The sequence below is a fragment of the Phycodurus eques genome, chromosome 17 (genome assembly GCF_024500275.1).
Source record: "Phycodurus eques isolate BA_2022a chromosome 17, UOR_Pequ_1.1, whole genome shotgun sequence".
Lineage (NCBI taxonomy): Eukaryota > Metazoa > Chordata > Actinopteri > Syngnathiformes > Syngnathidae > Phycodurus > Phycodurus eques.
The window spans coordinates 14579822-14592156 of NC_084541.1; the positions used below are offsets into that span (position 1 = coordinate 14579822).

A 12335-nucleotide genomic window follows, 5' to 3' on the forward strand; every position below is an offset into this window, starting at 1 on the left:
ATTGACTGGTTTATGAGTTTGTGTTATGTTTTGACCTTTTTACATTACATGACATGATTTGATTTCATAATTGCATGACAGTTAATGTTCGACACATTAGGTTCCCAGGTGGTCGGGCCTCACCTCGATGTGGACTCCCTCTTTGGGTTTTTTGCGGTAGAACAGACCCTTGATGTCAAAATTGGGGCACCGGGTGTCCTTGTGAACCGGCGAGCGGACCCTCTCGCCTTCGCAGGTGATGATCACGTACGGGTCTACCGCTTTGGAAACAAGATGAAGTGAAAAGATTCTAAAGCCATATCATTTGGCCAGGTTGCCAAGGCGCGCACACCAAAAGGAGCGGCACAATGTCCATTGAATTGAAGCAAAAAAAAAAATGTCGCAACAACTGTTCAATTATGTCACTACTGCATGTTTTACCGCACGTGTGTGAGTCTACCTCCATTGGAATCCTGTCCCTGCAGACCCTCGGCGTTGAGAACGTGCACCTGGGTGACGAGCTGAGGGTAGCCGCACATGCCCGTCCAACACGTCTGAGGAGGCTCGTCCAGGGTCAGCTCTCTGAAGCGAACGGGGAGTGCATGTCATTGTGACATCCAGCCAGCAGAGGCCACTCTTAGCTAATATATACAACTTCAACAGGAAACATATTCCACACTTCCACTGTGAAATATGTTTCCTGTTGAAGTTGTTTTGATTTCAAAACCATTGTTTTATTATTGAAGGTAATGAATGACCACTTAATTTCCATTTCGAGTGGGTCAACCTATTTTACAATTGATTTATTATTTAGAATGAAATTTGATTTAATAAGTGCTTTTAGGCGGCACGGTGACCGACTGGTTAGCACATCTGCCTCAAAGTTCTGAGGACGCGGGTTCAATCCCCGGCCCCGCCTGTGTGGAGTTTGAAAGTTCTCCCCGTGCCTGTGTGGGTTTTCTCCGGGCACTTCGGTTTCCTCCCACATCCAAAAAAACATGCATGCTAGGTTGATTGAAGACTCTAAATTGCCCGTAGGTGTGAATGTGAGTGCGAATGGTTGTTTGTTTCTACGTGCCCGGCGATTGGCTGGCGACCAGTACAGGGTGTACCCCGCCTCTCGCCCGAAGATTGCTGGGATAGGCTCAGGAAAGCCCTCGACCCTAATGAGGATTAGCGGAACGGAAGATGAATGAATAATTGTTTTTATGAATCTAATCAACATTTTTTGATTAATTAAATGTATTGTTAAACATGATTATTTTTTTCAATGAATTTAATTTAATTAATTTAATGTTCATTTAAATTCATTTTAATGATGTTTGATGATTTATTTACTGTTTTTAAATGCGATTTTATATACTTAATAATTTAATTGATTAGATTAGGCTTGATTACATTTTTAATTTAAATAAATTCACATTTTTGTTTTAATTCATTTTGTAATGAATTAAAGGTATTTTAATTTGATTTGATTTAAATCATACATAATTGATTCAAATTGTCCTGTAATTTGATTCATTTTTTTCAATATTGTCCTTTTTTTCAATCAATTCAATTGGATTAATTTTAATTTCGATTTAATTAAATTCTTATTATATACAAAATTAGAAATGTTTAAAAACTTAGATTCCCTATTCCATTTTAATTTGATAGTGAAAGTGAAGCACGCGGGCTTTACTTGCAGTCCGAAGGCACGTCGGTGAAGACGCGGAGCAGGAAGTCTCCCTGCTGGCCCGGGTCGAAGGTGGTGGGGATGATGACGTAGCGGCCCTCCTTCATCTCCTTCCTGAGGAAGACGCAGCGCGAGTTGATGTAGATGGAGCCCGCCACCTTCTGCTGGGCCGAGTGCATGCGGTATTTGCGGTTCACCTCCACCTGAGGGACCGAATCGATTGTTGGAGGTTACCTCTGCCAAGGAGGCTCACGGTATCATCAGTGTTTGTCTTTTAACGTTTAATATTTTTCTTTAAATGATCCATCCATCAAAGGATGTTTCTGTTAAATCCAGGAGAAGAGGACAGTATGCATAATACAAACGTGTATTACGAGGTTCTATGTGTAAAGAAAAATCATGTCTGTCCAATCTTGATTTTGATGAAAATGTTGCTGTGTATGCAGTTTAATCCAGATGTGATCCTGATTACATTGAAATGATGACAATGAAACATGATGTAAACTGATCTGCATTATGTTTCCACTAACTTATTATTTTTCTCATTAACTATTGCATTTCTCCACAATAGTCCTTTTTTATTTTGTTTTAAACTCTACTTTCACTTGACTAATTGCGATATACAACACTAAACAAATAAAGACCTCTCCCCTAATAGATGCCTCTTTCCATCCGCAGTTGAGAAAATGAACACTCCTTGCTAAAAAAAAACAGATCAGTCTGTAATTTGTGGATCTCATCTTTTTGCAATTTTAAAATGTTAATCTTTCTTTGACTCCTTGGTTGTTTTTTACCTGGTGGATATCGAAACCTATGGCAAGGTTCTCCCCTTTCCCCTCTTTGGGCGTGGCTCTCTTCTCCTTCTGCTGCAAGCAGATCAGCACTTCGTCCTCCACCTTCTTCACGTCAAACACGTACTGGAGAAATGAAGGAAGGAAGGAAGGAAGGAAGGAAGGAAGGCAGTAACATATAAAGTAAAGTGATTCTTAAACATAGCAAACCCATTTTGACCTTGAGTTACGTCTATTAAATCAATCTGCTTTTCATATTTGAATGAGCCTCGGGCCACTTGGCACAGGAAAACCTGGGCCCTGTAGTAAAAAAAAATAAAAAATAAAAAAATAAATAATAAATAAATAAATAATAGTTAAGTAGCCCCTGCTCTAGTGACCATGGCAGTGCACCCACCTGAGGGTTCTGGAGGAAATTTGGCCTTCTAAAATAATTAGAAAGAAATCGAATTTAATTCAATTCAAAGTAAATTACATCAAACAATTTAATAAGTGTCTAAATAATCAAATAACAAATAAATTAAATGTATCCAAATATAAGGAAATTTAATTGCACCAAAAATAAATTGAATACATTCTTAATAAAATTAAAATGACATGCCACGACATCATAATTAAACAAAATCAAAATTGAATGAAATGGATATGATATGATCTGAAAGAGTACCTGAGGGTTCTGGAGGAAGGTGGCCTTGTGATTGATGCAGCCGCCCGAGCGGTTGCGCAGGGGGTCCTGGCGGTGGACCCAGGAGCCCTGCATCACCTCCTCCTCCCACGTCTTGTGGATGCTCAGGTACGACGTGTTGATGAGTCGGCACAGGATCAGGTCAGTGAAGTACTGGCAGAAGTCGTCGAACGTCATCCTGGAGAGCGCACAAGGAGAAGTCAGAAGACCTTCGATGGGTTAAAAAAAAGAAGAGGAGATAATACAAATCAGGAGCAAAGGAAAAAGGACGCTGGTTAAAGGGATCCTGCAAAATTGCAGTGTCAGATTTAAGCATACAGTGCGTGACTTTTACACAGCAAACACGGCATCCAGCAATCAGATACGGTAATAAGATGGAGTCAGCTGCATTGTGTGTTAGCATTAACGTAGCGGACTTTATAAGTTAGGCGGTTTGGTTAAATGCACAAGATGTAATTCTTTTTGTTTATGTTTACTTGTACAGTGAACTGCAACGGGGAATGGCAATAAACAACTAACTCCCATTTTTGCACGCAACTCGAGATAAAAAAAATTGGAAGTGCAATGTCTCGTATCTCGAAAAAACACGTAAGTCACGTCGCTCGTAAGTCAAAGTACAACGGTAAACCAAACAAATGAAAACAATGAAATGACATTTGATTGAATTCAACCAAACTTGATTTCAACTGGATGATAATTTTGTAAAATATGAATTACATCAACAGTAAATTAAGATATTGTAACAGAGACTACATTAGGGAGTAGAAATGTCCAGGGTGTGAGCCTGAACAGGATAAACGGTAGAAAAATGACTTGATGGATGGACGCTTGTTAACAAAATCACAGCATATCACTGCAATCCCCAGACACCATGCAAACATGTTTTTCAGCTTGCCTTTCATCTTCGTGTTGAAAAAGTCCAACATTTTCAAAAGTGAGTCTTTGGACTGAGAAAAATAAAAGCACAAGTTGCATAGTTTTTTTTTTTTTTTTAAATGACTTATCATCCGTGGCTGCAGGGACGTGCGGTAAGGGGAGGCAGAGCCAAGGACCCGCAAAAATCTTATTAAAAATGATTCATTCAGTTTTCTTTGATTTAAAGCAATTATTATTGTTTTAGTCTTAATTGACGTGCTTAAAAGCACATTAGAATGCTTAACCTATCACAATCGTTTTGAGTGCTCCTCTCTCCCTTTTTTTACGCAATGGACTAGTCCACTTTCTGCGCAGACTTGATCCAGGAAGATGGTAGCATAACAAAATTGTTGGCCATGCATTTTAAAATTTTGCTCTATATGACAATGAAAGTGGACGATACTAAATCGTATCGAACCTTAAAAAAAACTCGACTACCAATCGAAACGGGATTTAATTAAAAAGGAAGACCAACACCAGAGCTGAGAGATCTGCCTCAAATATCAGCTCAGAAAATACCAATTTACCGGTTTTTCATGTCAAACTGCTAATTTAATGGCAAATACGGCACTCATGTTTGGCTCATAAATTTGTAAACCTGACTGTGAGGTCGGTGCCTCACCACACGTCACCGCAGTAATAGTGGCATTGGCGTTTATTTTCCTCACCAGAACTCGCCGTCGTCCTGCACGGTGACGCCGAGCTTCTCCCTCTCGCTCTTGCTCACCTTGTTCCACTCCTCCGAACTGCAACAACAACAGAAAAAAAGACAGCGGGTTGCATCTCATTGCATCACGTGAACGTTTTCATCGCCAACGGGGGGAGTTTGTCATCGCTAAGCATCAAGGGCAATTGCGTGGAAGCTCCCTGCAGATGATTCACAGCGCCTAAGTAACAGGTTTTTCATCAAAGCACACACAGATTATCCCGTGAGAGTGCGATTGAGAAAGAGGAGCGCAGACTCTCTTTAATCAGACTCTTGTTTGTAGACCTCGTCAATTATTCAGACTCCATTATCCCGCTTTACCAGGCGCCTTCTATTGTTTCACGAGAGGCTGGTAACTACCAATTCAGAGATGGAACACTGTCCAGGGAGCGACTTACGTCTCAGGGATTACTCGTTTTTCCCCTAGACTGGAGACGGAGGCAAAATGCAAAAAATAAAAGCCGGAATGAGACATTCCTCCGGACGGAAAAGTGGTTTCCAGAGGACAGACAATAATATCACTTGTCATATTATTTTAAAGGAGACATACACGTCAAACGGGGGGGAAAGGGTAGGACTGCTCTCAGGAGGCCCTGACCACCCTCCAAACAGGTGTTTGATGAGCATTCCTCAACTTTTTGCCACGTGTCCCAACTAAAATTCTAAGTTAATGATTATTTGCTAAAAACAATAAAGTTTATCAGTTTGTACCTTAAATATCTTGTCTTTGTAGTGTATTCAATTAAATATAGGTCGAACATGATTTGCAAATCATTGTATTCTGTTTTTATTTATGTTTAACACAACATCCCAACTTCAATGGAATTGGGGTTGTAAATCATATAATAAAATCAAATAAAATAATCTATTTTTGAGGGGTTGCTTTAAGGGAGGCGGCACGGTGGGCGACTGGTTAGAGCGTCAGCCTCACAGTTCTGAGGACCGGGGTTCAATCCCCGGCCCCGTCTGTGTGGAGTTTGCATGTTCTCCCCGTGCCTGCGTGGGTTTTCTCCGGGCACTCCGGTTTCCTCCCACATCTAAAAAACATGCATGAATTGGAGACTCTAAATTGCCCGTAGGTGTGAATGTGAGTGCGAATGGTTGTTTGTTTGTATGTGCCCTGCGATTGGCTGGCAACCAGTTCAGGGTGTACCCCGCCTCCTGCCCTGATGACAGCTGGGATGGGCTCCAGCACGCCCACGACCCTACTGAGGAGAAGCGGCTCAGAAAATGGATGGATGGATGCTTTAAGGGAAACATGCTTTTTAAACATTTGTATGAAAAGAAATGTAATAATTACATTGTTTTTGATATTATAATAATTTGTTAGCTGAGTTGAGCTCACTGCCACCATGCAGTGCTCGTTCGTATCTGTAAATATTATACACCATAAGCATTTTTTGGGCCTATTTAAAACAGTCCCTTCTTAGAGTTGCATGTCGAGCCTAAAGGTTGCCCACCACTGCTTTCAAGGCTCAATCATCTGAAGTTTATCCAGATTGTTTTGGGAGTGGCGCGAAGCGGAAAATGGCATTTAAGCCTGAGTGCATGGTCTCGTGTGGTTCTGACCTATTAGCTTGATTGCCTTTCCATTTATCATGGTCTATACAGCATTTGCTTCCCGGTATTGTGTGGGTTACGTATGGATCGGACGGATTTTGTTGTGCACCGGCACATCGCCAATGGGGGTGTCTAACTCGGGGGAGCGATGCGCTTTTGACATTTTGGAAAATCGAATAAGTGGACTCGGTGGAGCTGGAGCGAGTCCAAACAAGGTCGCATTTAAAACGATTATGGGCTTGTTTGTGCTGCTGGAGATATGTTTCTGCTCAGACCCACCTCGACAGCGACACGATTAGGATGGATGGATCAAGCGCAGGCCCATTTATCAATGTTTTGTTTACCGCAGATGGAAATTTGAGGCACGTTCCCCTCTTTTGCCAGGAAAAGCTTTAAAGGACCTTTATTATAAAATACATTTTTAAAATTTAAAACAGTTCCTGGACATACTTTTGTCAAAATACCACAAGGATCCACTATTAGAACAGTTTATGCACCATATTTATTGTCTTGCTTGTATTAATCAGTTTGGAGGGCGGAGCTAGGGTGCTGCGACTAGGCGAGCAGCTTCTACTTGTGGATGCGCAGCCCAGAGATCATCAAGATTCACAGCACAAATTACACTCCATTTTTAAGCCTCTCAAAGCGGTTGTGAGGAGGTTCTCCTGACTCATGAAAAAGGAACCACTGGTCACCAGTGGTAAGTCTGGTTTTCATTACCAGGACGACCGGAGTGCAGCTAAGGGGTTCAACGAGGCATGTGGCTTGCACATGCGGAAGTGCAGCCCTAAAGTATGGAAAAAAAGCAAGCACCCCTAAAGACATTTTCACTCGTGGAGGCAGCACTTCATACACTTTTCAATTAGAGTGCAGATCTGTGCATGTGGCGCATGCAGTGGACACAAACAGATACACCCCCACTCCCCCACCATCACCATGTCGACAACTTCACCGAGCAATCAAGGATGAGGGGCTTATCAGAAGCTAATGCTAATCTGTGCACCTGACAATTTTCACCCGTGGAGGCGGCACTTCATAAAATTCCAAACATTCCCACCACCACCGTCACAACTTCACCATGCAACTTCACCGCTTCTCAGAAGCTAAGACTGTTACTGATCAGTGCATCCATTAAAACCCACTGCAGCTCTGCTTACCTTTTGGTTTTGACAAAATGTTTCAGACAGTGTCGCCCGCCCATGACTTGAAAATGGCAGATCTTTGCACAGCCTAGCTGCTAGTCACAGGTGAGGAAACATAAGTGTGCGGTCGGTACTATGCAAATTTTGGAAAAATTCGAAACAAAACCTTTGAGGAACTAGGCAGCTCAAAAAGGTTAAGTATGGCGGTGTAGTTTCAATTACCTGTCGCTCCAAGGGCCGCTCCACTCCTTCTCCCCCCAGGGGTTCCTCATGCGGATCATCTGCAGCTTCTCCGACTTGAAAAACGCCAGCAAGCCGTGACCCAGCCGCACTTTCCGGACGTCGGTCACGGCGTAGGCGTGGCCTTTCACCAGGCCGCAGTCCAGCCGCGCCTCCATGTCCTCCACCGTGGTTGCCTGGGAAACCAGCCCAAAAATTAGCAGTTGTTGTCTTAAATGGGAGTTTAAAAAGTAACTATTTTAATGACATGGACATGGGTGTCCAGAATAAGTGATCTGTACCCTCCTTTAACTAGTGAGGGGTGCCTCCAGCAGCCCGCGACCCGAGTGAGGAGAAGCGGTAAAGAAAATGGATGGATGGATGATGGATGGTCTTGTGTATTAGAGCCCATCCTGGTCTTGGCCTACTTTCTGTCAACAAATTACTTTGCTTTGGCTCATCTGTGACTGGTGTCATGCATTTGAATACATATCGGTAGAGACCAACTTTTTATGAACAATTTACCTTGTTTTGGATCTTCTGGGACCAGTCTTGTGGATTTGAGTTCATCCCGATATTGATCAAGTTTTTGTAAACAAAGGACTATGATAGGTGATGTGCATTTGAGTCCATCCTGGAACAAATTATCCAGATATAATTGGGGAATTTAGTTTTTTTTTTTTTATTCGCAGAACAGATGAGGAAACGGTGTGCACAAAAGTAATGAGAACAATGGAAAAATGTACATTTCTATGCGGCTCTCGTTACGCTTGCTGCAGGAAAATAAAGCGTGGCGTGAAAACTCATGCATATAAAAGAGCAAAATCGTTTTAGAATTCACCCCCAAGTTCAGTCTGTATCACAATAACATGAATTCTCTGTTGCGGGTGATCGACATGTTTGGCAATCAACGATAATAATAAAGGTTTCCAAAAAAAGGTGGAATTCTTCAGGGAGCTGTCGAAGTCACAATAAGCAGAGAAAATACAATTATTCTTTGAGCGCTTACCCTAATGGAGCAGCTGATAAGGCCGTCTCGGTTGTGCACTTTGAGGACTCGTTCAAACAGCTGATTGCGGGCCGCCTCGTCCGTTGCCATCTGACCCTCCAGCAGGTCCACGGGTTCCGAGACCCCCCCCGTGAAGTCCACCAGAGCGTCTGCTGTGTTGCCGCCGTCCAGAGCCTCGTAGCAGCCGTACACTCTGACAACAAAAATTAAGTCGTGCTGGTCGTTAGTCTCTCGCTAGCTAGCTTACTAACTAACTAAAGACTGACAAACGAACAAATTAGACAAAAACTAACAAATGAGCAAACTAACAATACGGACTAACAACTAAATGACATTTTTTTTTTAAAACTAACTAAATAAGGAATAACCAAATTAATTAATTAACCAACAAGCTTACTAATTAACTAAAGAACAAATGAAAAAACTAACCAGTGAACAAATAACAAACAAACATTAACTGACGAACAAATGAACAATTAAAAAAAAATAAAAAACTGACAACCAAATAAACAGGAAATACCCACAGAAAGAAACAGATCAACTTACTAACGAACGACCAAACTAACTAGCAAACAAACTGAAGAGAAAACAAATTATCGCATGAACAAATTAATTTACAAACAAATTAATTCACAAACAAACAAATGAACTAACTAGTAATAACTTACACACTTAAGACCTAAATATTTAATGAAATGACAAATAAATGAATGAGCTAATAAACTAACAAATTCAATGAATGAAATAAATCTTTCCAAAGGCATACATTTTGATATCCACACTTTAATCCATCTGAAACACTGCTTGCATGCTTTGGTGCTGCTGTTCTGTTTAGCAACAGAGTTCGACTGGGGCTCAGTAGTTACCTCTTTAATGGTCATGTGTGAACAAAAGCATCTATGAACTGAGTTTTTTTTTTTTTTTTTTTTCTCCCATGGTGGGCATCTACTGGTGAGAGATGTTTCTTTTCTTCCACTTGTAATTGATGAATTGAATGTACTATTTTAAGTAAACTAACTTGGCGTAGGCCTTCTCCACCAGCGCGCTCCAGAACTCATTGCTGTCATTGGAGTGGCAGTAGACCAGCTGGTGGTCCACGGTGGGCAGCCGGTCGTCGATCACTACGTCCACCCACTCGCCGAAGCGCCAGAAGCGGAAGTGGAAGATGCCGGCGTACGAGTCGGGCTTCTCCGTGTCCCACTCCTGCTCCTTCCAGTCGGGAATCACCTGGGGAGGAAGCGGGCAGGCGGTTAGCCAAACAGACAAATGCGGATCGTGAATCATGTCAAGGCTTTATCGCCTCGCCTCATCACTCATAAATCCAGCTGGAACAAGGTGAAAGGTAATAACTGCTTTGTGGATATGTGTGTGTGTGTGTGTGTGTGTGTGTCTGTGTGACGACGTCTCCCAATTACACAGTGGCCGGAGATAAATAAAACGCCTCCCTCACAGAGTTTACTGCTGAACTCCCCCCTTTGTGGTGGTTGCGCACAAACTCCCAGGTTAAGCAGGTAGTTGTATCAGAAGTCTGGATGGGAGAATGCGCGTAGATGAAAGATGCGCAAGTCCATCTGTGTAAAAAGAAAAAGACTTACGCACAAATGGTAGAATATGGCCCTAAATAATCAGCTAAATATCCAACCAATGCATTACTAGCATCCAACGATACAATAACTGAATGGATGAATCAAATAACTAACGAACTACCTAATGAAGTAACTGGCTTGCTACAGTAATTAACCAACCTATCAACTAATCAATGAACAAACAACTAACCAACTGACCAACAAACCTAGCAACCAACCAGACAAAACAAACGAACTAACTAAAAACCCAGCAGGTTGTTCCACCCTAGGTCGACCAGGTTTGCATCCCCCTACGTAATTGCTACAAACAGCAATTAAACCCAACCGCCCTTGTCAGAGGCAAGCCAACTCCTTTGTTGAAGTAAAGGCTCAGGCAACAGTTTGGACAATACTAAACATTTCCTGAAGACTTATTGACAATGGCTTATCCAGGTTGGATTTACGTGTACGTGACACGTATCCCAATGATTAAACAAACAAAGGCAAGCAGCGTCCCTCCCCGGAGGACAAAACCCAAATGTCATTAGATCTTGTTGCCAGGCATCTCTGGTAGTTAAGACGCGCCCCCCCCCCCCCCCCCCCCCTCTTCATCCCCCGTACACACCGAGAGCTCTCCGGAGTGGAGAGTGTTATACAGCCGCTAATCCATTTAAGCAGTCATGGCGAATACCCTGGAGCTGCTTTTCTGCCCGGACCCCCAGCTGACCGAGGTGATGCGCCTGCGTGTGCAGTCCCTGCAGCAGCGCGGCCAGAAACGTCAGGACGGGGAGCGCCTTCTACAGCCCAACGAGGCCGTGTACCGCCTGGACTTCACCAAGCAGTCGCTGGGCTTCTCCCATTGGACGGTGCGTCTGGCCCAGTCGGGCTGCCTCACCATCATAGCTACGTCGCAGCTGTGGACGCCCGACCTCACCCACCTGATGGCCCGCCAGCTCCTGGAGCCCCCGGGGGTCTTCTGGAGAGCGGCGGACGACGCCCACGAGGGGGGGACCAAGTGCTACGAGGCTGACGCGCACGAGTTTGGCGAGCGCATTGCGGAGCTGGCCAAGGTGAGGAAGGTCATGTACTTCCTGTTTGCCTTCGGGGAGGGATGCAGCCCGGAGACGGTGGACTGCTCCATCACCTTCACGGTGGACAGTTAAAACCTTCTATGGAACCTTCGTGAATTTTGAACACAGCACCAGTTTGTAACCAAGTAACTGTAACTAAAGCAAAGTAAAGTAAACAAAAAATGTCAGGAAAAGCCGACTAGAACACCTGAATTTGATTTGGGCTTAGAGACTAAATGGTGGCAGGTGTGTGCTGACTCCCATTTAACATTAGTTTGAATGTGATTGGTTAATTTTGACCACAACCACAGTCCCAGTTTTCTAACTAAGTAACTGTAACTCAATATTTAAAATACTAGTTACTGACTCGTTGATGAGACCAGTGATTCTCAAAGTGTGGTTTGGGGAATCACCGCCAAAGTATAGTTCAGTTGTATTTAACGTTTTAGTACAATACATTTGCATTTAATCTTTGACTTATTGGTTTTAAACTTTTATGTAGGTCCAATTTTTATTTAACCTATATTTGTGCAATATATTTGAATTGATTCATAATTTAAGTACCATTTTTTGTTTTCTTATATGTAAGTGCAGTGTTAATGTTCAAAATGTGCGTGTTACAGTGGCTGACTTGTTAAATATACTTTTCGAGAATAAAACCTTTGTCTCGTTTGGTGTAAAAAGTTTGACAACTACAGGGTTAGTCATTAGATTCCCTCGTGACGCAACTGTTGTGTATTTGTCGTCATGCCCGTTATTTTTATAATTATCATTTTTTAATAATTATCACTGGCATGGCCACCAGGAACATAGTGTAAATGTACTGTAGCTTTATCTTAACCATCAGGGTTGTGCAGCGCACCAGAATGACTTTGCTCAAATGAAAAACAATTCCAAAAAATGATCTTTCATCTCACGGTAAGGTGACCTTGGACTCTGATGAATACCCCACTTATGATGACAAAATGCAAATTGGTTTTTAGCCTCGCCCAGCTCTTTTGAAAATCAAGCACATCTAA

The 12335-nt window shown here is 42.6% G+C and overlaps 2 protein-coding genes across 2 annotated transcripts in view; one reads left to right on the forward strand and one right to left on the reverse strand.

Moving 5' to 3' along the window:
• The window catches only part of capn5b (calpain 5b), a 35257-nt gene that overhangs the window by 4331 nt on the left and 18591 nt on the right, over positions 1 to 12335 (reverse strand). The window contains exons 4-12 of the mRNA XM_061703076.1: positions 9700 to 9908; positions 8682 to 8874; positions 7676 to 7869; positions 4714 to 4791; positions 3113 to 3308; positions 2449 to 2571; positions 1661 to 1857; positions 440 to 561; positions 124 to 260 (exon numbers count right to left, since the gene is read on the reverse strand). Coding sequence (XP_061559060.1) covers positions 124 to 260; positions 440 to 561; positions 1661 to 1857; positions 2449 to 2571; positions 3113 to 3308; positions 4714 to 4791; positions 7676 to 7869; positions 8682 to 8874; positions 9700 to 9908 — 1449 coding nt within the window. The remainder of the gene's footprint in view (positions 1 to 123; positions 261 to 439; positions 562 to 1660; positions 1858 to 2448; positions 2572 to 3112; positions 3309 to 4713; positions 4792 to 7675; positions 7870 to 8681; positions 8875 to 9699; positions 9909 to 12335) is intronic.
• Positions 10927 to 11409, forward strand: ompb (olfactory marker protein b). The gene has a single exon (XM_061703077.1). The coding sequence runs from the start codon at positions 10927 to 10929 to the stop codon at positions 11407 to 11409; it is 483 nt and encodes a 160-aa protein (XP_061559061.1).